General features: G+C 47.6%; 9 protein-coding genes and 1 non-coding gene across 10 annotated transcripts; 6 read left to right on the top strand and 4 right to left on the bottom strand.

Moving 5' to 3' along the window:
• Positions 1-144: 144 nt before the first annotated feature.
• Positions 145-651, bottom strand: AtWU_07030 (FRG domain family protein; the record flags this gene model as incomplete). Its single annotated transcript, XM_035502139.1, has 3 exons — positions 145-226; positions 306-458; positions 524-651. 3 exons carry the CDS (start codon positions 649-651, stop codon positions 145-147), a joined length of 363 nt encoding a protein of 120 aa, XP_035358032.1.
• A 1,868-nt stretch (positions 652-2,519) lies between these two features.
• On the top strand, positions 2,520-3,020 carry AtWU_07029 (phosphotransferase family protein; the record flags this gene model as incomplete). The annotated part of the gene is made up of 1 exon (XM_035502138.1): positions 2,520-3,020. The coding sequence occupies one exon, from the start codon at positions 2,520-2,522 to the stop codon at positions 3,018-3,020; it is 501 nt and encodes a 166-aa protein (XP_035358031.1).
• An 816-nt stretch (positions 3,021-3,836) lies between these two features.
• AtWU_07028 (uncharacterized protein) lies at positions 3,837-4,318 on the bottom strand (the record flags this gene model as incomplete). The annotated part of the gene is made up of 2 exons (XM_035502137.1): positions 3,837-4,036; positions 4,123-4,318. 2 exons carry the CDS (start codon positions 4,316-4,318, stop codon positions 3,837-3,839), a joined length of 396 nt encoding a protein of 131 aa, XP_035358030.1.
• Positions 4,319-4,765: 447 nt separating this feature from the next.
• AtWU_07027 (Zn(II)2Cys6 transcription factor) lies at positions 4,766-6,253 on the top strand (the record flags this gene model as incomplete). Its single annotated transcript, XM_035502136.1, has 1 exon — positions 4,766-6,253. One exon carries the CDS (start codon positions 4,766-4,768, stop codon positions 6,251-6,253), a length of 1,488 nt encoding a protein of 495 aa, XP_035358029.1.
• A 4,115-nt stretch (positions 6,254-10,368) lies between these two features.
• AtWU_07026 (putative acetylornithine aminotransferase) lies at positions 10,369-11,994 on the bottom strand (the record flags this gene model as incomplete). The annotated part of the gene is made up of 5 exons (XM_035502135.1): positions 10,369-11,044; positions 11,115-11,268; positions 11,323-11,586; positions 11,667-11,775; positions 11,848-11,994. 5 exons carry the CDS (start codon positions 11,992-11,994, stop codon positions 10,369-10,371), a joined length of 1,350 nt encoding a protein of 449 aa, XP_035358028.1.
• A 1,561-nt stretch (positions 11,995-13,555) lies between these two features.
• AtWU_07025 (AB hydrolase superfamily protein C1039.03) lies at positions 13,556-14,434 on the bottom strand (the record flags this gene model as incomplete). Its single annotated transcript, XM_035502134.1, has 1 exon — positions 13,556-14,434. One exon carries the CDS (start codon positions 14,432-14,434, stop codon positions 13,556-13,558), a length of 879 nt encoding a protein of 292 aa, XP_035358027.1.
• Positions 14,435-15,134: 700 nt separating this feature from the next.
• On the top strand, positions 15,135-15,935 carry AtWU_07024 (MBL fold metallo-hydrolase; the record flags this gene model as incomplete). Its single annotated transcript, XM_035502133.1, has 1 exon — positions 15,135-15,935. One exon carries the CDS (start codon positions 15,135-15,137, stop codon positions 15,933-15,935), a length of 801 nt encoding a protein of 266 aa, XP_035358026.1.
• A 940-nt stretch (positions 15,936-16,875) lies between these two features.
• AtWU_07023 (glycoside hydrolase family 78 protein) lies at positions 16,876-19,629 on the top strand (the record flags this gene model as incomplete). The annotated part of the gene is made up of 1 exon (XM_035502132.1): positions 16,876-19,629. One exon carries the CDS (start codon positions 16,876-16,878, stop codon positions 19,627-19,629), a length of 2,754 nt encoding a protein of 917 aa, XP_035358025.1.
• Positions 19,630-20,556: 927 nt separating this feature from the next.
• AtWU_07022 (MFS transporter) lies at positions 20,557-22,155 on the top strand (the record flags this gene model as incomplete). The annotated part of the gene is made up of 2 exons (XM_035502131.1): positions 20,557-21,434; positions 21,513-22,155. 2 exons carry the CDS (start codon positions 20,557-20,559, stop codon positions 22,153-22,155), a joined length of 1,521 nt encoding a protein of 506 aa, XP_035358024.1.
• A 2,173-nt stretch (positions 22,156-24,328) lies between these two features.
• On the top strand, positions 24,329-24,444 carry AtWU_r40. Its single transcript, XR_004775222.1, has one exon. It is a non-coding gene; the product is annotated as a 5S ribosomal RNA (ribosomal RNA).
• Positions 24,445-24,917: the final 473 nt, after the last annotated feature.

Raw genomic sequence — 24,917 nt, 5'->3', positions numbered from 1 at the left:
ATGCCTGCGGCATACTAAGCTTGCACTCAAACAGAACAGACTACTTTATTAGCTTGCCTCCTACCAGCCTGCTTGTTAATCAAAGTACGACCTGACGTGTTACAATTCCACTCCATGTACATGTCTCTTTGTAGAGGCAGGAAGTTAAGGGAGGAGAGTAAAGTCCCCAGACTCCGCGTAGATAGTATTGGGATCTGAACAGGAAGCAGCCCGGACGCGATAAGGACTAGAGAACGCAACCTCCATGTCAGCAAATATTGGACACGCACCCCACGAAAAGTACTCTATTAGAGTCTACCACATACGTTGTTCGAAGGGGGGATGGGCAACTTGGCGGAGGTATCGTCACACAGCCGCCACCATCAGTTGTGATGGGCGTCCGGCTGAGGAGATCGACGATCTGGGGAGGGAACTCCCTGAAGTTGGTGAGGTAGAGGCAGAACTGTGGCGGATCAGTGCTGGAAAATGTGGCTAAATTAGCTAGGGCCATTTTTCAGAATTCTGAGTCCTTGGCGATACTTACTCGACCGCGGTCCAGCAAACTTGCCATGGCTGGTTGCAGTGAACAGTGTCACCGGCAGCGGGCTTGATAATTCTGATAGCGCTGGCAGTTGTCAGAAGGGTGGCGATAGCAACAGGAATAAGATGCATGATGAGGACAAAGATTATCTTTTTTTGAAGAGTGTTTTAGGGGGTCTGATGGATGTTGCATTAGCTTGATTGAATCCGTGGAGAGCCACCCTTCTTATACCAGCCATGTCGACTCTGACGATGCTCTACTCGCTCATCCTGTAGGTTTCGCCGATGTTTGATCACGGCAGATCAAGGTATCTATGTCTAGTACTTGGCACGGCCACTCTCATTACGAGATGAGCATCTGTGTGGATGGAGCGGTGCTGGATTTCGAGTTCGTGATCCTGAATCAATGCCCCACGAATCAATGTTGCTAATTAATCAAAATCTAACGTTTCACATGTTGCCTACGATTGAACAAGGAGGTGAAGCCAATCCATGACAATAGGGTAGTTGATGTATCCCATGATACCTCGTGTGATCTTCAAGTGAAAGTATGATTCTACACTTGGCGAGTCTAAATCAGGCCTCCTACTTCAAACCTTCCTCGCAAGCGCATACGGACACGAGAGAATGGACTTTCTATCCGAGTTGCGTTCTTGGCGTTAACGGTTGATTCAAGTGAGCCGTACTGATGTTGCTAATAATCGTATTGTATATTCACGAGGTGTCCGAGAAATAAGCAGATTCATATTTTCCCAGAGCGCTGGGGATGTGTAACACAATGGAAATCTACACCATGGCCTACATTCACCCCTGCAAGCATACGTTATGTTTCACGTCCAGGTAATGATAGGTGTATCGAATCCTCGAACGACTACCCGTGGTCGTACAGACTTCGGCTATGCATTGTCACCTGCCATAACGCACCAATAACATTATATCCCGATGTAAGATTCCATATGACAAGATCGATCCATTTGAGTAATGGAGCTAATGCATCAGGCAGTGTTACAGGAGATCTTTGTGAAACAGTTGGCGTTGATATGCGTTGGTAATCGCCTCCAGAATTTCCACGTGTGTTTGACGAGTACTGGCAAAGGATCAAACAAAACTCAATTATTCTACGGATGATCTTAGCTTAGTTTGGCGCAAGGTGAAGAACTAAGTTTAATGTACAGTCACGGTTGGAATTTCACCTGCCGATCTAGCCCATGGCGCCCAAGATACTCTCGGCGGAATGGATATTACCAGATCAATTGCTGGCTACGGGGTCTTTCACAGTTGCACCGAGCACTGCGTCATCGGGGTCCATACGGGGCGCCGAATGATGAAGGCTGGGTGATATGCGATAAACTATCTGTAAGGCATGCAGCTATGACAGCTACGAACGAGATCATGGACAAGCCGTATGTTGTGGATATCACAAGTCTGAAATCAGTGCCCTTAGGTAGCTATCCTGAAGGTGCTAGAATACTCTACGGTGATGGTGTAGAATAGGATAAAAATGAGGTAATCAGTTAGACCGAATTGAGACAAGGATGATAGGACGACATTGCATTATCTATTCAGGGATTTCGCAGTGTTGTCATGTTCGGGATAAATTAGAGGCCATGGTCGAGGTCTATGATTCATCTTCTGACCGCGGTCTTGGAAATGGCTAATGAGTTTGTCCTTGTCATGTATGCCTAGTAGTACGCCGTATACCTCATGCTGGAGAATAGCTCAGTTTTACGGGTCGAGAGTGCAGTTCATACCTGCCACTCACATTAACCATCATTGACGAATCGATATCCCTCTGTTTCACCATAATGTCTGCATTTCTAGACCCTCGCCTAGCTAAAGATATAATCCCTAAAGAAAAGCACATGCAGAGCCATATCGGAACGGCAAGGTCAATTGTCCGGCATGTCCTTGTTTACTCCGTTCAGCGCCCGAGAAACGCTTGCTTCTTCATCTTCTGGAGGGCTTTGTTCTAAATGTGGCTTTCCCTATTGCCCCCAATCATGACTCCTGATTATACCAGGCCAGTACACACTGTTACTACAAACCAAAGAGTAACCCCAGTGTCCGCCGTACCAGGCGCCAATAGCAGATGGCTTTGGGGTAAAGCACATGGTTTCCTCTACCACTTCTCACGATGCTACTTCTACGTTTTCAGGACATATTTTGACCCGCACATCATCCAGCTGCAGTTTGGACTCGTTCTAGAATGGACCAATCGCACGAGCGTGGAGGAAGTTATTGTAATGCAAATGGCTCGAGCAGCTGGTATTCCAGTCCCAAGAGTCGTCAACTGCCGAGAGCACGTTACTCCTAACTTAAACCGAGAAGTCTCAATACTCATAACGAGACTGCCGGGGTTCATGTTGATGAACTCCGATGAACTCTTGGAGGTTGCTGGCGAGGGTCCGTGGCTCGAAGAAATGAAGACTTGCGCCCACACTATGCGCGAGTGGGAGCCACCAAGTCAGGATATTATCTACCCACCAGCTGGGACGGCCTAGCACAGCTCGCGCGTCCCTGACAATACCATGAACGCTTTCAAAGGCCACAAATTACTCTACCAACATAATTTCTCCAGTCCCTTCGCACGGTTTCAGATTTGTTCGTGAGTACAACGAGGCCCTCACTACCGCGTGGCAGTTATTACAATAATACCCTTACCGAGTCTGAGATTCACCCACGAAGATTTAAGTGCTAATAATCTACCAGTGATGATGGTCACTTGGGCGGACTTTCTCGATTGGGAGTACAAAATTGCAATGAGAATCGGCAGAGACAGCTGGTGATATCAGGTTGCTATGTGGATGGGTGGTGATGTGCATCGAGAAGAGCTAAACTCAGATAGAGCACCGAACATTTTAACGATGGAATCTTGAATCACATTTTGGATTTACTTGCCGTTGACTTGTTCCCTTTTCCCTACACTAATTGAGACGCAAGAAGGTCCATGAAGGATAGGGCGGGTGAGAGGCAAATTTCTATCTCCCACTGTTCTGGAAGGAATTGTGCCGCGGAGATGAAATAATTTTGTTGGCTAATCTCGCTAAGTAAACAGGGAGTCTGTCCGTAGATTTGTCATTGGGGCGCCATCTTATCCGCAATACAGAGTTGCCGAATTGGCCCATGAGAAATTGGAGGTGATGAGTCTGGCTTCGGCACCTCTTCATACAAATTGAAGAAAACAAACAAACCGAGTGCGGCTTTCCTAACAACACTAGGTAACTGAAACATTCCGATCCTCGATCTATTGCCGTAGCAATTCTCCCACAAACACCTGCTGGGAAAACAATGTCGTAAGTCCCTGCGATACTGGATATCTAGAGGCTTCCAAGTTGTTGAGAGATCATGGCGCCCAAGGTAAACCAAGGGGCAGCCCACAGACAACCCAATCCACCATAAGAGCGCACTTTGAAGTATCTCCATCCGGTCAATGTTCCAGCTACCACAGAAGTGCCAATGATTATTTTCTCCTCCCAAGTCCGCACACCGTATTTTGACCACTTGATATTGAGCAATACTAGATTGTGTGTTAATGCGACAGAGTTACTCACAAGATCATACCACAACAGGAACACTAGGAGAAGAAGAGGAACTAAAGCTCACCAGAGGCAGCCAACAGGGCATTCACCATATCCCAGGCAGTAGTTGCAGTTGCCTTCCCGAGGGCATGCTTTCTATCTTCGGGGATCTTAGCAATGGCCGGGTCAACTTCATTGATCCCAAAGCTGATATGGCCTGGAATAGAGATGGCATTGATGACCGCGGCAGCGTAGTATAGGGTTGTAGGAATAAGAGACATTTTGATGATGTTGAGGACAAACAGCTACTGAATAACTCTGCACTGGTGATCAAGGTACTTGCGAATTGTATACCTTTAAATATTGTACTATTCTAGTTTGACTTTTAGGCTAATGGGGTCAATCAAAGCCCCCTTTCATTACTACCAGACCCGTCAAGGCAATGATAAGATTCCCCGGGCGGGGAAATAAATCTCGCTTATCGATAAGCGCGGGTGAGCTCTTCATTGGCTGCTGGTCCGATCCTCTCATGTGACTCCCCGCTACCTAAACCACTCATCCCCGATAAGTAGAGTTATGGCGTCCCCACTCTTAATCACCGTATTCTTGCTTCATGATTCTGGTTTGATCTTATCAGACACCTTCAATCTGGCCTCAGAACTCTTCTTCGCCAATACCTAGACACATGCGCACAACTTCTTCCACCTTTGATTGCCCTACCAGCAGCCATGCCGCGGAGCAACGGTTGTATCACTTGTAAAATACGCCGGAAAAAATGTGATGAGCAGAAGCCTTCATGTGCGGCTTGCATGCGCAATGTTCTGATCTGCGCCTGGGGAGAAATGTCACGCCAGACGGCTAAGCTATCGTCGGCTAATACTATCCTTCCTAGACAGAGACGCCGCAAGAGCAGTTCTACGCAGGCCCTCTCTGCATTCCGATCTAGGCCCGATTCGCCATCGCCACCCAATACCGAGCTCCTGCTACGCTCCTTGCCCCGGTCGCGACATAGCCCAATGTTCCAGGAATTAAGGCAATCTCACCCGCAACTAAGTCGCAGTCAAGCTGCCTTTCTCTACACATTCTTCTTGCACAAGGCGGCGCAGGTCGTATGCATCCGCGACGAGCCCTCGAATCCATTCTTGCACGTATTGATTCCGGTGGCCATGCAGTCGGACATGATCCTTCATGCGCTGCTCGCCTTCAGTGGCGTAATCTATCTTCAAAATAACCGACGGGGACATTTTGCACATGCAGTCTGGGAGCAATATGCTCAGGTATTACGGAGTCTAAAGCATAGCCTGGTCATTTACTCCCAGGGTCAGAATGATCTGGCAGTTTTTCTTATGATTACATGTCTCATATTGTGTGCTATAGAGACCACCAATGCTGACACACACGAACATGCCTTCCTCCACCTTCGTGCTGCTCAAGACCTTTTCAGTGCCGCCGAAGCTCATTGCTCGAATACGCCTCTATTCTCCTTCGCTGCTGAATTTTATTTGTACATTGTTGCTCTTCTGCCAAGCTGTACTTCACCCAAAGATCATAGTGAAACTATGCTCAGATCAGAAGCGGATGTGCAGCTCTGTTCGCGCATCCTGATGCGCAATCAAACGCCATTGGTTGGAATGCTGTGCGGGAACGCATTCACGCTTTATCAGTGGATTCCACAGGTATATGAGATATCCATCGCGATTCATGATAATCTCATCCACGCAGGCGTGGGGGGATTGCCGATGCATATGTGTCTGTCAAGGTTGCGTGCCCATTCAGTCATTCAATCTTGGACACCGGAAATCCAAAATGATGGCGACGGATACCGATGTGGGTTGATTTATCAGCTGGCTCTTCTTTCACTCTTAGATATGTCCCCTCTCAATGAGCGAGGCACTGCTGAGGGCTCTGTCTCCTATAGACGCCAACTGATTCTCAATTTCATGCAACTACTTCGGGCTATCCCGCCAGAGTCGAACCACACAACAGTCCTCTGTTGGCCGCTGGCCGTCTTAGGCGCATACGCAGAGGAACCAGAAGATCGGGCATTCGTTCGGACCTATCTATTCCGCATGGTGAAGAAGTACAACCTAGGGAACATGTACCAGACTATTGCCCTGTTGGAGCTGGTATGGAAAAGCCAGCATCTCTTAGACTCTGGCCCGCGCTGTTTAACAACTGCTATGGAAATACAGGGCTTTCGCATCATGTTTACCTAGTTGTGGTGCTTTGGTTATATTAAGAGAGAGAGCGAAGAAAGAGTAAAGGAAATTGGTGGCTATGGTCTTCATTCAACTCTCACGGGGGGCTCAGCAATCGACATTTTATGTCTCTGCGAGGTCTCCATTATTCCAAATGAATTAACGTTTGCGCTTCTTGTGCGTGTTGCGTAAACTTGTAGAAAGCTTTGGTCGATATAGACGGGAGAGTTCATTTTGTTAAAAATACTGTAAGAGTGAGTATTCACAATAACTCGCCTGGCATCTAAATAGCTCGCAGGTGTTGCGGGACCAATCGAAACCACGACACGCATTTGGCCAAAAACCGCGACTTATTTCAGACTCAAATTTCCGTGGATGAAGTCGTGAAACCTAAAGTAGCATAATAGTTCCACCGGCTTTTTTCAATTACTTCCCCGGGTCGAAGGACGAAGCTACGACCTCAACAGGAACGTTATCATCGTGGTGCGTGCCCGCCATAGTGCAGTCAAAATTATTACCCCCTCCGGCGAACCAAAAGACGGTGGACATCACGACGAGCGCACCGACAACAGCCACAGCATAATCTAAATATGACTTCAGCACGCATTCTTACCCGAGAAATATAGGGAAGAAAAAAAGAAAAAGAAAAAGAAAAACCTACTCATATTCTCACCAGTGACTGGCAAGTTAGGCGGCAGGATAAAGAGGACTGTGGTAAAAGTGATATAAACAATTGCAACCTGGCCAGGAAAACCTCAAACGTCAGATGGCTCTTCACAGAGCGATTTGGAAGCACAAAGTAGACGAATAAAGGGTGTTTCGTACAATGTTTACAGTCCAACCCAGAGCAGGAGATAGGGAAAATGCTCTGTCGGGAAGCTGGTTTCGTCCGCGTAGGCAATGTATAAATATGGGTAAGAGGTAAGATAAATCGAAACAGATTACTGTGGCGGAGCTCAGGGCGTTAAATGCACTAAGGAGAGAAGCGATTAATTGGGAAACCATACCTGCGAAACAGTGGCGGGGCCAGGGGATTTGGAAAGTAAACACAGTGTGGTTCACTCACGTCGTCGATCCTAGGTAGATGCAACCACAGCATACGGCCAGTGTCCAACAAAGGCAGAGGGCATTGAATGGTACACCTAGATTTCGGTGAATCTTAGTCCATCTAGGAGAAAAAGGCAGGCCGTTATCTCTATATATGACTTTCACTGTTAGTCACGTCGGACAAAGCAAGAAAAGGTGGGAAAGAGAGGAAGGAAAACCACTTACCTTCCCAGAGCATAGACCATCCGGCTGGAAGTGGTCATAATGGCGCAAACCCCGAGTATGAGACACCCGATCGGAAATCTGAAGCAATTGTTTCATGAGTTCACCATGAAATACGACCAAGAATGGAAAAAAAAAAGACATCGTACACCAATAGGCAAATCGCCCCTGCTTTACTATGCGTCGCATCGAGAAGTAGTTGAAGTAGTGGCCCGTAAGCGGAGCTGATGACGGTATTGATATCCTGTGCAACGAAAAGAAGGATGATTATGAGCACGAAGCTGGTGAAGCTACCAACCGCTACGCATGCAACCATCACCCGAGGACCTTGAATTGATGGGTCGGGGATTTCTGTGTAAGCACTCTGTAAGTGAAACAGTATATAGGGAAAGCCAAGGACAAATAGCCACCTTCAATCATATGGGCGACGGCATCCTTGATCTTGTTAGGGCAGTGATACGAAAAGGAAGAGATGATGGAAGCACTTACAATTCCTGTCAAGCAGAGGCTTCCCTGCAAAAGCTATCGGTTGTCATCAGCTTCACTTTATACCTACGGATACTCTCCAGAAATGGTGCATACACCCAGAAGCCAAGCAATACCATCGTTCCCTAAGCACCAGTCGCTCAATGTCAGTTCCGCCACAAATGCTAAAGTGTCTGATGTAACTCAACAAGTAGGGCTGCAATGCGTACATCCAGTCTCGTTGATAAAATCGGTAAAGACAAAGCTTGCTTTGTGTTAGGTACCCGAGACGAAGAATATTCATTTGCCAGAATGCTCACCTCGGCGAGGTGTAATTAGGTGAAGAACACGATATTGTCACGATTGATATCACGACGAAGCCACAAATAGACCATAAAACTTGGCTGATTAGCATAACTGAAAGACACCATTTGATAATGTAAACGGGTCTTCGAGTACTCACGTGCGACTTTGTTTAGGAGTGCCAGAAAAGAATTCCAGAAAGCATTGACCAAGAAAGCAACAGTAATGAAGCCACAATAGACACAAAACAACTGCCACCTCTGAAGATCGAACCCCTGTGAAAATGACATTAGTGAAGCGCTTCAGTAGCTTGGTATGTGTTCGATATCTAGAGAGTTGATCCGCCTGAGGGGTAAGAGCCTGCATACCGGGTGCATGAGCGCCACAATGTTCATTACCAAAGAGGCGCCGAAAAGCGAGGCAGTCGCTGTAAGAAATACCTGGTGTCGAAAAGAATAAGCAAGTCATCACACACCGTGAGTCTTTAATTCATGGACAGTACCCAGGCGGCCACGTTGAGCCAGGCCGTTAACCAGGAGAGAAATAACACGTGCCTCTTCCATGAGACTAGACCTAATGAATATGCCAAGTTGCAAAGTAGGTCAATAGTAGTCACATACCGACTGTACGTCGAAGACCAAGAATCACATCAGCTGAGTTTCTAAGTGAGGAAAGTCATTGTAGCACCAAAAAAGGGGGATACGCCGCACCTGCCACCCAGTGGTATTGCCCTGCTGCTCTACAACAGGAAGATTATTAGCATATTGCCATGCCCTTAGCCCCAACCGCGTTCGTTATGAACCATACATCGGATAGGCTGACAGAAATTCTGCCAGGGAAAAGGCGATGCACAGTGTACAGATAGACGCAACGAGAAGCCCTTTCGTTCCTGATAGTCAGTTAAGTTTAAAGCAAGGCAGTTGCATTTCCTTTACCCCAAATGATGCTTAATGGGCCCCCGGATGTCAGACTAAGTGGGAGACTCGACGTAAATGCTGTCCATGACTAGGGAAAAGGTGTTTATGTGTCAGCGAGGGAAATCTTGTCTGGAAGAGACTGACATTAAGTATAGCAAAGGCAAGACCTAGCAGTGATCTAGAGCGTGTCAATCGTATGGATAATGAGCATTGATGATAGAAGCGCGGAGCGGTTTCATAACTAACACGAAAGAGAATTTCCGTGCAAGGGAGGCGGGGGCGCCTTCGACACGAGTCGGCGTGCTGTAAGACTCCATGTTGATACAATGAGGGAAAAAAAAAGAAAATGATCTTCTCTATAAAGCTGAACTGTTGCAAGATCCGAATGAAATGGCCTGTGAGATACCGGGGGATGTAAAGCAAATGAATGCGTCAACTCTCACTAAAAAGCACTTAGAACCCCTCTCTCGAGTACGCAATTGAGTGGGACATCTTGTGGCGATGTCAAGACGCTTATGGGGCGATCCCCTCATTTTGCCCCTAGCCCCCGGGATATTCACCCCAGATGGCGAGCCCTTAGAGTTAGCCAATTCCATCTCAGGCCGCGCTTATCATTCGTACTACTCGACCCACAGCGTAGAGATAACATATGGGCTTTTTCTTGGTCTACGCAAACCAACACTTGCGACTTACAAATCAGTTACATGCCTTTCGGCTGGTCTCTCGGCAATTGATGCTCTTCTGAACTGATGGACCCCTCCAGAATGGACCTAGGCTGCTTTTGTGGGGGTTGTATAATGTTGGGTTGGGTTAGGCAAGCAACCAGGCTATCAGGATTACTAAACCTCGGACTCCAGACCTTGCTACATTGCTTATCACTGCAAACTACCATGTCGTGTCACCCATGACGAAGGGAATCCTGACATCGAGATCAGCCCCATTTGCAAGCTTAGGCAAGCATTCGACTGATAAGTTCATAATGGTTTGCTGATCAATGTCGAAAAGAGGAGAACCGACACCGTAGATTCTGTATCCAATAAAATTCGATTAATAGTCGGGTTACCATAAGCAGAAGAAATTGAACACTAAAGCGAAAATAAATTTCTCGTAATGACCCTAGTGAACTGGTGAAAGGAAATAGAACTAGTACTAGGCACGCCCAGCCCCGCTTGGTGTTGTCTACATGTCAGGAACTACTCCCTTCATAGGTGGCCCGGTCTCAATAATCTCGTAGTCATCCAGTTGAGCCAGGGATTCCTCCATTATTGCAATACCTTTGCGTAAGTCTGACTCGGGTATGTTCAACGCAACACCCAATCTGACACGGTCCCCGTCAGGGTAAGTGAGAATGCCTTTATGCAATGCCAGCATACTTAATCGTCGAGTAGTGAGCCGCGGATTGTCTGAGCGCTTGAGGTAGATACCAATATCTGCACCTCTGTTGGTGACGTAGTCCAGCCAGGGGAAGTTCCAGCCGGCCGTCTCTTTCTTCCAGATGTTACCGATCCAAAGGGCTCTGTCAACCAGCTTTTCCTCATCAATGATCTTGAGGGCAGCCCGGGTCGCAGCAATTGCTGCAGGTGCCATACCAAATGTCGCCACTGACTCGTAACCCCCAACGAGGTTCATAACCTCATTGGGGCCCAGGACGTACGAAGCTGGGTAGGCTCCACCAGTAATAGACTTGCCCATCACTACCATGTCAGGCTTGTTCTCTGGGCCCATCCAATCCGAGCAGAGAAACTTTCCTGTCTTTCCAGAACCCTGCCGGACTTCGTCCGCAATGAATAGTACGTTGTATTTTTTACATAGTTTGCGGACGCCGATTGCGAACTGCAGTTCCTCTTCAAACACGCTGTTACAGTCAGCATCATGAGCCTGACAGCGACTGACAATGCAATGTACCAAAGGACCGGGAAACCTACGCTTTTTTGCCGTGGATGCACTCCATCATCACTGCTGCAAGACGATGATGAGTGGAAGCGATAACTTCCTCAAAGTCTGCAAGCATTCCATAGCGCAGCAACTTCCCCGTTTCAGGGTTTGTGTTTCTGAGGTTTGAATTGGTTACACCGTAGTCTGGAAATGCGTGTTAGCCAAGCTCATCATCTGCAAGACGTATTAAGCATCTACCTGCTGCCTGGCCCATATCATTCATAATGGGCCAGATCCCGGAGCCGACACCGTGGTAGTTGTCCGAGACACCGAGAACCAGAACCTCAGTAGGCTTGATTCCCTTGACCTTTATACCCCATTTACGCGCAAACTTGACAGCAGCATCAGCACCCTCAGTGCCAGATACCATCCCTACCATCTTATCGTATCCGAATCGTTCGCACATGTCCCTAGTAAACTCCGCCCAACCGCCGACCTTTGTTGCAATGTTGGTCAATGTTACTACAAATCGTACTATTAGTATTTGGACGATTCTATTTTTTTTAGGTGTATTTCAGCAAGCGAGGAAAAGAGTAGCATACTGGTATTCATGGAAGCTGTCACTGCCTCCACGAGCTTTGGATGACACTGGCCCAGGTTTGTCGCGCTGAGCATGCAAATAAAGTCAATGATTTCTCTTCCATCGGCATCCTACATCGACCCATATGGTTAGCATTCTGCTGACTGGATTCTGAGGTCTGATACTTCCAGCCAGTTACTCACCTTCAGAATAGATCCTCGGCCACTCTGGATGAATACAGGAAGAGGAAAGATGCCACCTGCGGAATACTTAGAATCGATGGCGAGAAGTTCCTTCGTGCGAGATGTCAGCCTGACGGCCTTGTTCGCCTCCTGTGGTGTCGAGTTCATGATGATAATTTCGTTGTAAAAAGCCTGGTCGTTCAAAAATCCTGTTCGTGGAAAGAAGACGATGAAATTACCAGAAATAATCGCGACTATTCTAGAAAGAATGATGGCATGTGTTTTATATGAGGCAGTGGCAAGTGATAGTGGAAAGGTGGGTACATCAACAGACGATAAGCGCGGATACTAACATCATTCGCTAACCTGTGCCTCAAAAGTAGCTTACGTCCATTAAGTCCAGTACCGGCTAATAGATGATCACAGATTTGCCGTTCCGGGGGCTGTAACGCAATCACCGGCATTTAGCCAGTGTTCACAAGCAAACTTGCCTGCTATGGTATAAAGGCTCCAGGGCTATATCACCCATAGTCACACACTCTGGGGTATGGGGTTAACCGCCGGAGGATCGGGGGTCTACATCCCGACATATGGCATACTACAGGAGCAAGAAGAATTAGTTTAGGAGATATGCCAAGTCTAGCTGCAACAGGACTAGCAAAGGTCGGCAAGGCACCACGGCACTGGGTGTGACCTGACAGACATGGCGAGCTCGACGTATACCAGTTACTCTTTTTTTTACCAATCTCCATATTGGTAATGCTGACTCAAGCGTTCCGACCAAAGATACTAGCGAGATCAACCAGAGAGGTCAAATCTCGGAGGGTACTCTGCCGAGCCAGGCCCACTGCTCCTTGGAAATTCCCGTCGGAGTTAATCATACGTAATTCTCCAAATTAGCGCCATGCTTCAGAGGAACGATAGGCGATCTAACACTGAAACCGCCAGTGCAAAGATTGCATGCCCAGGTTTCTGGCTCACTAGGGGAACATGGACCACAAAGTGGCGTTACTCCTTAGCGCCTCGGTATATTCTCTGGGAATATCTTGCCCTAGACGAAGATTCAATAAGCGGAATGGAGGTATGAATCATGCAGTATAGCCAATCATGTGTCACCCCGCGCTTATCAACGCTGATCTGTACGATAAGGATGGGGCCTCGTTTGGTTCCGCTTGACGGGTGGGGTTCTAAACCCTCCAAATGGACCTACTTCGGGGTGGCTCCGACATGGTCGAGATCAAGGTATGATCGCGGATGGGGCATAAATTGTGTGCATTTAAGCACAGCTGCAGCCGACTCCGGTATTTCCCCGTAGCTGGTGTCACACAGAAGGCATCCTTTAAGTCAACAATTAGATCTAGCACTCTCATGGCAAACCAATATTCACATCATAGGAAGACGGGTGACCACTTCGTAGCGGTAGATCCATTGTAATTCATATATGCCTGTTTTGGGCGTGATATACTAAGATCCGAAACTGGCTAATAGAGTATTGCCGCTTTGGAAGAGGAGTTCAGGTTACAAACTCCAGGCATACAAATTGTTTATATAACCCACGAGAAAAAAAGATGATGGTTAATATTCCTACAGAGGTGTGCGTACGCTCCATGGTAGAGGTGTACTCCAAGTTTCTTTGCGCTGAAACGCCTTAGACAGGGCGCATTGACTATCAGGTACACAATGGTACATCATCCTTTGTGGCCTTGTTTCACTTCATCTAAGGCGGTCATCAACAACCGTTCAAGAATGCAGCCACCCGATCATACAGATGATCTTTTGCCATTTCCTCCAGCGAGCCGCGCATGTATTCCCGGTCAAACCCATGTTCGCATCCAGAAAACCTGACTGTCTCCACATACTTATTTGTCTTGCCGATTCTTTCAGCCAGTTCTTCTGCTGCCGGGCAAAGACGATCTCTGGCCGCAGTAGCAATAAATAGACGATTGGGGAATTTCTCAACTGGGCTGAACGCAGGCGAGACAAAAACATTCCCGGGATCGCAATTCACAGGTAAATAAGCTTCGACGAAAAGCTCCATCATCTCAACGGGAAGTGCATCCGGGCCCGTGGTATCCGGTGCCAACTCCAGCCGGAAGTTACACGCCAAGTTGGTGACCGGATAGATAGCGACTACCTGGCTGACAGTGTGCGCACGAAGAACTTCCGTACTAAGCACCAAGGCCAGATTTGCACCAGCGCTAAAGCCACTAAGTGTAAGGCTGTACAGATCGAAACGCGCTGGTTGTGCCAGCACCCAGCGAACAACGTCTTCAGCATCCTGTAGAGCGGCTGGCCAGGGATGCTCAGGAGCTAGCCGGTAGGAGCAGTCCAATACCATGTAGCCAGTATTGCGCACCACAGACAATGCAAACTCGTCATCGCTGCCATGCAAGGGCATGATGAAACCACTCCCATGGAAGTTGATTAATACTGGCACAGGCCCTTGGACTTCCTTGCGCGTGTTGTAAACGTGGACTCGTATAGTGCGGTCATGCTCCCGCGATGGAACCTGATTAACTTCATCTGGGTGCGCTGTTAGCCAAGCCGGGTTGCTGAGACCAGAAGCTCGTGCTTCACGCACCCTGCTCATCAAATCGAGCTTGGGCATATGGGAGCAATAAAGCGAGTTTGGAAATTATATGTGAGTAGAGGACTGTGGGAAGGAGTATGTGAATATGCAGAAGAAGGGAGAATCAAATCAAACAGATATCCATTTCTGTGGTCTCAGAAAGGTGATGGCTAACATAGCCCGACTTCTATCCGCGCGGACCGAGAATGCTGCTACATGTTTTGTAGAGCTGAAAATGGATTCAATTTGGACTCGGAACCTTACAAACAAATCGAAATCTGAAGTTCATGGTGCCCTCAGGTCCACAAAGATGATTGTAGCCTGATTTACCTTTTAAGGAACATGTATCGGAGGATGAACACCCCGTAAATTAATATGACTAATCAGTGACGCAACGTCATCAGTGGCACTGCCCGAAACGAAGGATAGATTGACGAGATTCGGGTCAAGCATCTTTGCCCGCCACCAAGTGGATATTCTGCTGGCTTGGCGGAAAATATGTCCATAAGCGGAAGGATCCACAAGCTCTCACTGTCAGTGTCATTGACTTTGTAGCTCTACTAGCCACTAACCCCAATGCGCTCGTATCGAGAAAGGGGTATATAAGGCTAAACATACCATTACAGTACCTGAATTTCTTTGACTTTCATATCTCCCTTCAGTCCTAGTACACTTCGAATCGTGGCAGCCTTTCAAGAAACCTTCCTTGTTCCTCTTCCCGTTGACAGGCATAATCAAAATGGCCTCTTTCAAGAGTAGCCTTAGCATCACCCATATCGGTACAGCTACCGCGGTGCTTCATATCGACAACATTAACCTCCTCACCGACCCTTTCTTCTCTCCTGCAGGCGCCAAGTGGCCAATCACTGAGGATTTCGCCCTCGAGGTCACAGAGGACCCTGCCCTTCGCATGGACCAACTTCCCCCGATTGATGCTGTACTACTAAGCCACGAGGATCACCCCGACAACCTCGACCATCTAGGCCGCCAGCTCTTGGATGGTCGCCACGTTTTTACCACTGTGGATGGCGCCAAAAACCTAGCGCCTCGTCCAGCTGTGCGGGGAATGAAACCTTGGGAGACAACAACGGTTCTACTCGGCGGAGCAGAATACACCATCACAGCAACTCCGTGCCAGCATGTGCCTGGTGACGAGTGTGTTGGGTTTATTCTCACAACAGAGCGATTTGGTTGTCATGATGATGGACGACCCAATGCCATTTGGTTCACTGGTGACACAGTCAAGATTGATGATTTTGCGCGGATCCCCGAGCAATTTCATATCGTGGTGGCTATCATGAACCTTGGGTCTGCTTTCGGCCCTAGTCCGGATGGAAAGCCCCTACAGATCACCATGGACGGCAAACAAGCAGCCAGCTTGTTTCACTCGCTCGGCGCTGAGCATTTGGTGCCGATGCATTATGAATCCTGGGGTCACTTTACTCAGATGGGGAATGATTTGAAATCTGCCTTCAAAGAAGGAGGGGTGGAGGAGAAGGTCCGCTGGCTTACTCCGGGAGAGTCTGTTACAATTCTTTGAAGTAGGTATCTTAGAGAGCCACTGTTAGATGGCAGCAAGTTATGTTTTACTTAGGGGTACTTTTGACCAAACAGCAATGCTGTACCCGGCTCTAGCTATGATTTAATCAAATCTACTGGTAGGTTGACAGTCCATCCTTTTGAATAGGGGCGACCAGAACCTTCATTTCCTGAAAAGTTCATGAAGTTTGTGTTCAATACCGGAAGGAAGGCCATGTAGTAGGAAGCTCATATTGTGAGTATATGGAGGTAAATCAGTGGTCATCGGGTACTTTTGGTTATTCAGGTAAGAAAGAAAGAAATACCGCACGTATACTAGCATCCAAACCACTTTCTAGTTCTTACAGACGTACAATTTCAGGTGTTCACCGAAGGAGCAAGTCAATCAAGCAATGAAAGTGATAGAGATCAAATCTATACTCAAGCACCCCCTTGGCTTTCTTAAGACATCAAACGGAACTCAAGGGTAAGGATATTGCAGACCTTCTTTTCTTTGTTCGTTTGGAGGGGGAAGGGGGGAGCGTATATTCGAGCAGCGATTCAAGGCAAGAAGATCAATCAGATCAATCAAAGCAGTTCCCCATCAACAATGCTGCGGGCGATAAATGATTAATTATATTTCTCCTCCATTATAAGTTTAACCCGCGCGTCTCGTTTCATCAGTGCTGATAAGCCGGTTTTCTCGCCAATCGGTGTACCAATAGGCCGAAGGGTGGTTTTTGGCGTTAGCAGATGTGGAGTCATAGTTTCCAAAATTCGGAACACCGGATAGCTTCCGATTATTGGTCTAACAGGCAGAGGCAATGCTCCGAACCGAAACTTTTAAAGTACCCTAGTCGGTCCCGTCATGTGGCTCTTTTTGTGGATTAAACCATAAATGTGGAACGGCTCCGTCTACCGCGAGACAATTGTTTCCCATCTTCACATTTATCGATAACACCATGTCCATTCCGACTGTTACCGCTCCTACTTTCGAACACCATGCCAATGGACTTGGGCTAGATACTCCTACTCCTCGAGTCTCATGGCGTTTCGAATCAACTATGTCGACCGTCGGGGCATGGTTACAGTCTGCATATGAAATAGAAGTCTTCTTTGTGTCAGCACCCATTGCTCAAGTCTATCACGTCCATAGCGACCAGTCTCTTCTAGTACCATGGCCTGCCAAGCCATTAAGGTCTCGAGAATGCGCTCAAGTACGCGTGCGTGTATGGGGTAAAACAGACAGCTCAGATGTTGCGTACGCTCGTGAAATACCGAGCCCATGGTCTCCGTACAGTGAGGTAGAGGCAGCTCTTCTAGAAGACACAGATTTTCAAGCATGCTTCATTGGTCCTGCCAAGAATATCGAGACAGAGGGACCGCTCCGGCCTCTGCGTTTCAAAAAGGCATTCGACCTTCCACCCCACATCCATATCGGTGATCGTGCTCGCCTCTATGTGACCGCTTATGGTGTGTTCGAAGCTTGGATTAATGGTAACCGTGTCGGAGATGAGTGTCTTGCCCCAGGCTGGACAAGCTACAAGCATAGGCTTCCTTACCGAGTTCATGACGTGACCTCTCTCCTTGCTCCATGCCGAACGAATGTCTTGGCCATCGAGGTTGCCGAGGGTTGGTACGCAGGACGACTCGGGTTCGATCCTGGGCATTCTTTCATGTACGGCAACGAGTTGGGAGTCTATGCGCAACTCGAGGTGATGAGTAGCGGCAATGGCTTAGAGCCGTGGACGCTACTTTCAGATGACTCCTGGTCCTGCACTGATAGTGCCATTTTGGCCGCTGGCATCTACAACGGGGAGGTATATGACCACAACGAAGAAGTGGACGACTGGGCTACTATGGGCACCAATTGGCCAGCTTCGCGTGCTGTCGACGTTAAAGTTCTCCCATGGAAGACAGCTAAGCTGGTTGCAGTGGACGCGCCGCCTATCAGGGTTACAGAGACGGTACTCTGTAAGCAAGTTTTTCGAAGTGCATCGGGCAAGATTATACTTGACTTTGGACAAAACCTGGTCGGAAAATTGCAGATACCGTCAGTCAGCCTTGGTAAAGGCGAGAAGTTGCTGCTTCGTCATGCTGAGGTTTTGGAGGAAGGAGAACTGGGTACTCGACCACTGCAGGATGCGAAGGCGCGTGATATCATTATTGGTTCCGGCAAGACCATCTACAATTGGTCTCCAAGATACACATATCATGGCTTCCGGTATGTTGAAGTAACTGGTTGGCCTGGAAAAGGCCCTTCAATGCGAGATATTCAGGCGCTCGTCATTCACACCGACATGCGCCGGCGAGGCCACTTTCATTGCTCTAATTCATCGGTCAATCGGCTGCACGATAACATTGTCTGGTCTATGCGCGGCAATTTCATGTCTCTCCCCACAGACTGTCCACAGCGTGATGAGCGACTGGGATGGACCGGAGACATACAGATATTTGCTCCAACAGCGTGCTTTCTATACGATACAACCGGTATTCTTCTCAATTGGCTTCAGGACGTTGCTGCGGAGCAACTAGAGGACGGCAAAGGTGGCGTCCCTCCGCTCGTGGTTCCGAATGCTCTTGTCGACTGGCCACACTTTGCTCAGGCCATATGGGACGACGTTACAGTGCTTCTCCCAAGCGAACTTTATCAATACAGCTCTGATAAGCTCTTGCTAGAGAGGCAGTTTCATAGCATGCAAACCTGGCTAGATAATGGGGTTGATCGGGCAACGGATGGCCTCTGGCACCCAGACAAGTGGCAATTCGGTGACTGGCTTGATCCGAGTGCACCACCAGAGGACCCAGGGAATGGACGTACAGATAGTGTCCTAGTTGCCAACGCCTATCTCATTCACACTACTGAAGTCTTTTCACGTCTTTGCGAGGTGTTGGGGAAGGCAAACCTCGCGGACAGGTATTCTAAAGATGTCTACCGATTAAAGCTGGGGTTTCAACGACGGTATCTCACGCCTGAAGGCAATCTCATGTCGTCATCACAAACTAGCATTGCACTGGCCATACAATTTGCACTATACCAAGATGACACCGCTCGTCGCACTGCTGCTGAAACCCTGGAGCGACTCATTCGCAAGGCCGGCTTTAACATCAGCACAGGCTTTGTTGGAACCCCTGCAATCTGCCACGCCTTAACAGCTATAGGAAGGCCACAGCTGGCGTATCGGATGTTACTGGAAACTAAGTGCCCTAGCTGGCTCTGGCCTGTTGTGCACATGGATGCGACAACGATTTGGGAGCGTTGGGACAGCATGCTACCGGATAAGCGTATCAATCCAGGGTCCATGACCAGTTTCAATCACTACGCTCTCGGAGCAGTAGCAGATTGGTTACACGCTTCCGTCGGTGGCATTTCACCCATTCAGCCTGGATGGCGTGTTTTTCGAGTCCGTCCTGTCCCTGGGGGTAATTTGACACACGCGAAAGTGTCATTTGATGGACCATACGGTCAAATCGTGTGCGAGTGGACCCTTGACGGCAATGATTTTAAGATGGATCTTATTGTGCCACCCAATACGTCTGCCCTAGTCACTTTACCTTCCGACCTTAGGACAGACTATACTGTCAAAGAAGAGACTATGCATAATGTGAGTTCTGGCAGGCACAGTTTTAAGTGTGTGTTTAATGCAGCTCCATGGCCACCAAAGCCTATTATCCCTCCTTATATGAGCATGCCGCCGGATACTATTGCAGAGTGAAAGGATGAAAAGGGGGTTATAAGAGGCTATCCCAGATCCTGTGGAGTAGAACTTCAGACGACCCGTTGCTCTTTGTCACAGACCTATGCCAAGAAAAAAAGAAAGAAGAATGAAAATAGTTAGAAGAAAAAGAAATAAAAATAAAAATGAAAATAAAAATATCCCCGGACCACAAAACAGTTTAATACTAGGTACAGAGCTAAAAAGCTGTGTTTAGATACCTGTCCTTATGCTTTTGATACACCTTTGCTCCGTGCTGTCCATCACTTGTTGACCTCCCCTATAACGTTATTAATATATATGGATACTTTGACCCAGCGTGATTGAGGGTTTTTCGATATTCGGATTGATATGATATGGCCGAGGACGCGATGGCAAAGTTTGTTGAACGGGAATCCTAACGCCATAATACATTCGTAGCATTGGTCCGGAGGCACAACAAGTCTTCCGAGTTTTGCCCCATTTTGAAGACCGAAATGGTGGGTCCCGAGCAGCCTTGCCATCACAAGATCCAAGATACGGATGATCGGTCTTGGCGGAATTCTGAACCCAAAGGGGAATGATGCCGTACAGCCCTCAAGTGGAGCCCGACCCATGAAGGTATAACTAATGTTTACTCCGTCCGAAAAAAATTTCAATAATCGGGCATCCCACCCAGGCAAAAGGAGGGCTCCCAGAGTGGATGAAGAGCAAATTATGTGGTTGCAAACCGATTTCTCAACACTCCGGACCCGTCGTAGTAGGTCGGCGCAAGTGTGGCATAGTAGTATAAAAACATCTTATCGACCCTTTTCGCTGATTAGTACTTTGCGGTGATTTGGTCAAGTACGGCGCCATACTACTAGCTGTGTCTCCATTTGATAACTCTCCCAATCTTATATATTTACTTTCGTTCTCCGTTTCTGTCACTCTTTTGCATTTATAGCCATGGAAACTGTGTCCAAACGTCAATGCGACATTGAGCACCAGGCTGTCTCAGAAAACTCTAAGCCCAGCACTCTCATCGACGGCAATGAAACCGACACCAATTCGAACGATCACTTAGCCTATGAGGTGGTTTGGTCAAAGGATGACCCTGAAAATCCGAAAAATTGGTCTGCGTTACACAAGTGCCTTGCTATCTTCACCATGGGTTATGGTGCGACTGTTGTCAGTTTATTTAGTACCTCCTATACGGTTGGCATCACGGGACTACAAGAGGAATTCCATATATCCAAAACCGTCGGCCTCCTGGGTTTGACCACTTACCTAATAGGTATGGCAGTGGGAAGCATGATTCTTGCTCCCTTGAGCGAGATGTACGGGCGTCGGCCCATCTATATCTTTTCGATCACTCTGTTTACGATCTTTGTGTTGCCATCTGCATTGGCAACAAATATACAGACGATCCTGATCACACGTTTCTTCACCGCATTCTTTGGCAGTGCTATGATGTCCAACTCTCCTGGCTCTGTGAATGATATCGTCTCCGAGAAGCATCGGGCCTTCGCCTTCGGCTTTTGGTCTCTCGGGCCTACAAATGGACCTGTTATTGGACCCATTATTGGAGGATTCATCTTTGAATACCTTGGCTGGAGATGGCTTGACTGGATTATTATGATTCTCGGTGGTGTTGCCTTTCTACTAGTCCTGACTATCAAGGAGACCTATGCTCCATTTCTTCTGCGCAAACGGGCGCTTAGAATGAGGAAGGAGACAGGAAACCCCAAATGGTGGAGTCGCTATGATAATCAGTTGGACTTTGCAACCTATCTCCAAATTAATATAACTCGGCCGTTGACCATGATGGTAACGGAGCCCATCTGGTAATGAGATCCCTTTCCCCATAATTATCTCTTCTTGCATTCCTTCGTGAATGCTTGGCTAACAAGGTTACTTTGCAGCATTTTTTGGAATGTTTACGTCGCCTTGGTCTATGGTGTGCTATATCTCTGCTTTGTCGCCTACCCTCTCGCCTTTCAAAAGTACCGTGGCTGGACTCCTGGCATCGGAGGTCTGGCTTATCTAGGTATAGGATGCGGATCAGTACTTACCATCGCTTTTGAACCAATCCTGAGAAAGATCATCAACTCCCACAAGAAGGACGCCACTGGCAAGGTGCCCCCTGAAGCAATGGTCAGCGTTATCTGTGTTTCGGCTGTCCTGTTAGCGGCAGGCGAGATTTGGTTTGCTTGGACATCCACACCGAACGTACATTGGATTGTACCAATTCTCGCTGGTGTTCCATTTGGCGCTGGCAATGCGGGTGTCTTCATCTACATGAGCAACTACCTTGTACAGTCGTATAATGATTACGCCGCGTCAGCTTTGGCGGGGAATGCCGTGCTGCGCAGCATATTTGGAGCCTTGCTTCCCCTGGCAGGTCCTTCTATGTATGCTACTTTGGGGTTGCATTGGGCGGGATTTCTCCTCGGAATGGTCGAAGCCGTCTGCGTTGCGATTCCGGTGGTGTTCTACCTCTATGGCTACCGAATCCGTGAGCGTAGCGTCATGATTCGAAAAATGCAGGCGGATAGGGCCCTCTGATGTGTTGGATGCTTGGTGAGCCCTATGTAAGCGTTGTGCTCTCGATTTTGGTTTCATGCAAGGTATAGGTGGTTGTCAGGATACTGAGGAGATGCAGAAAAGTATATGTATGTTTATACAGTCAAAGGCGATAATATATGTCAACACGCTTGCTACTCTACCAGTATCTTTGAGATATAGGTCAAAATACAGTGAATGCGTTTTCCCAATGTTCTAAATCCCATCAGCCTGGCTAACGCATACGTCGCCTGCATAGGCTTTATCCAGACATGTTTATGTCTTTTTGAGGTCTGATCGCAGAACCTCTCCACGATCACGGGTATATCCGTCACTTGCTAGCGACAGGGACTGTTCTTATGGTGTTCGGCATGTCTCGTGACAAGCCTGTGCAAAGATTATTGGCAATTTGTGTTCGCATAAGGTATTACTATGTGATTAGGGTGAGGGAGTGTTTTCTTCCCAGTATTGTGCTATTGCCTACATACTATTCGACACATCTGGCATTGGCTATTGGGGTGTCTAGAAGCGGCAGCGGCATCGGTCTATATTTGGTAAAGTTGACCTGCTCAGATGTCTAACTCCCAATGTGAGCTTCCTAGGAGGTGTCCTTTACTCCATTATCTTTCAGCAGAGCGTTGAATTCGTCAGCTTCGGTGGCCCTACCTGGGTCATGGCACTCTTCATGTTTTGTACGCTTGTCTTGCCACTATCAGTTATGAAAACGAGATTCCAGCCTTCGGCTGCTCGCAAGTTGTTCGATGTCTCGGCGTGGAACGAGCCCTCTTTTTGTTTTTTCACACTCAGAGCCTCATTGGGCTTCCTTGGTATGTATATGCCTCTTTACAATGTGACAACACATATGCTATTAGTTATGCAATCTCCTACACGCTTGCTAGTTACTTTCTACCTATCCTCAACGCTGCATCAGTAGCAGGTCAGATTATACCTATTGTATGCAAGGATAACCCACTCCTTCATCCTTGCCACTGATACTTATCTCCGTGCCTTTTGAACAGTATGAAGCGGATAAGACAGGCCCAATGAGCCATGTTAATACCAAAGTGTTTTGCCTGGCGGTCCTATCCTTTGTGAGGGTTGGGATCCGAAAAGCCGCAGCCTTATAATTTTTACTTTACTATATAGCATATTTGCGGGGAGATTTATGACAGTCCCTTTTAGCATTTTCGTCAGACTCAGTCCCTCCGTTGACGTTGCTGGAGTCAGGATGGGTATCGTTAACGCAGTGAGTAGCCTGGGCATTCTTATTGGCACTCCGTTGGGCGGTGCTATTCTTCGTCATGGTTGTTGGATAGTACTTCAAATGTTTGATGGTGGAACCCTTCTAGTCTCGATATTCAGCGTCTTTGCGAGCCGAATTTCCAAGACTGGGTGGCGCTTTACTTCGGAGCTTTAATTTACATGGAGACGCTTCTTGTATAAATGATACAGTGCTTGGACGTCAATATGTGGATTTATTTCAGCTAATACAGAGGAACCTATGAAGTTCGAAAGTTTACTTCGAAAGCCAAAAGCCACTGTAAACGACCTCACAGGTCAATATCATCCATCCTATCGCTGCATACCGTAAGCATATATTGCTTTAGATTGATTTAATATTGTCTCACAATATTTTTAACACGGCTCCACCGTGGAATATGATCTGCAGATTGCGTTGGAGGATTCGACTCCCTCGATTATTAGACTAATGCAGACAAAAGATAAGACAGATTCTGGGTGGATTTGAAACAGTGATCCATCCTTGGCTATATCCTAACTGAACCTTACTGAAAGGAACAATGATGTTGATACCGAATGGGCGAAACAATGTTAGAGGCTCCAGACCGATCCACAGCCACATGTAAACAGAGCATCGTCGCATTGATACCCTGCTAGGTAGATTTCTGAGATCCACAGCTATCTAAATCTCGGGAATCCGCATCTTACGATCCCCAGCCAACTTTAACGTAAGAAACTTTCGTGAGGGGCTGTAGTAGGGCGGCAATTCCATACCCACCCACGACGGCTTGGATTTGGATATCGATCTTCGTATCTATTCTACATATGCTGTGTTTGACCAGGATTCCTCGGCGGGACTTCCTCAAAAACTTCTCTATTTTCAGAAAATGTCTGCATTTGCTCTATATGATTCCTTCCAATGTGTGTCATAGTACATACGACCACAGGGTGTGGAAAACAGGGCTTCCCGTCCGCTCAGCCGTACTTAAGCCACACGCCGGGAGGTTAGTAGTTGGGTGGGTGACCACCAGCGAATCCCTTCTGTTGTATGTTTTTGTGCTTTTTGCATACTTAAAATTTTGAAATTAGGTAGTAGGAAGTTGTATTTGCTATTCTGTTTGAATGCATATGAGTTGGAAGTGTACATCAGATGTGAGTCTGTGTACGTTGCTGCGCTTGTTATGAATCATGTCAATGACCTGTATTACGCCAGGGCAGCCCCCGTAACACTGACTACATAGTGCGGGCGGCGCTGTTCTTCATCATAGAGTCCAAATTAGGTGCAAATATATCACCAGGATTTACATTAGGTCCAGTAAACCATAGTTAGGGTTGGATTCATGACACCATGCGAAACACTATCGCGGGTAATCTAGAAGTATATACACCCGCACAAGGGTTGCATCTCCGCCTATTATGTAACTTTCCCTTACGATCAGTCCCAATACCAGTTATCGAGGAAAATGAAGCAAGATGGTTCCTGTACTCGACGATTTTGCGATCGCCTCATAGGCTGCTCAGTAGGA

Source organism: Aspergillus tubingensis (assembly GCF_013340325.1).
Source record: "Aspergillus tubingensis WU-2223L DNA, scaffold_8, whole genome shotgun sequence".
NCBI lineage: Eukaryota > Fungi > Ascomycota > Eurotiomycetes > Eurotiales > Aspergillaceae > Aspergillus > Aspergillus tubingensis.
This window is presented reverse-complemented; position numbering and strand designations above follow the sequence as displayed.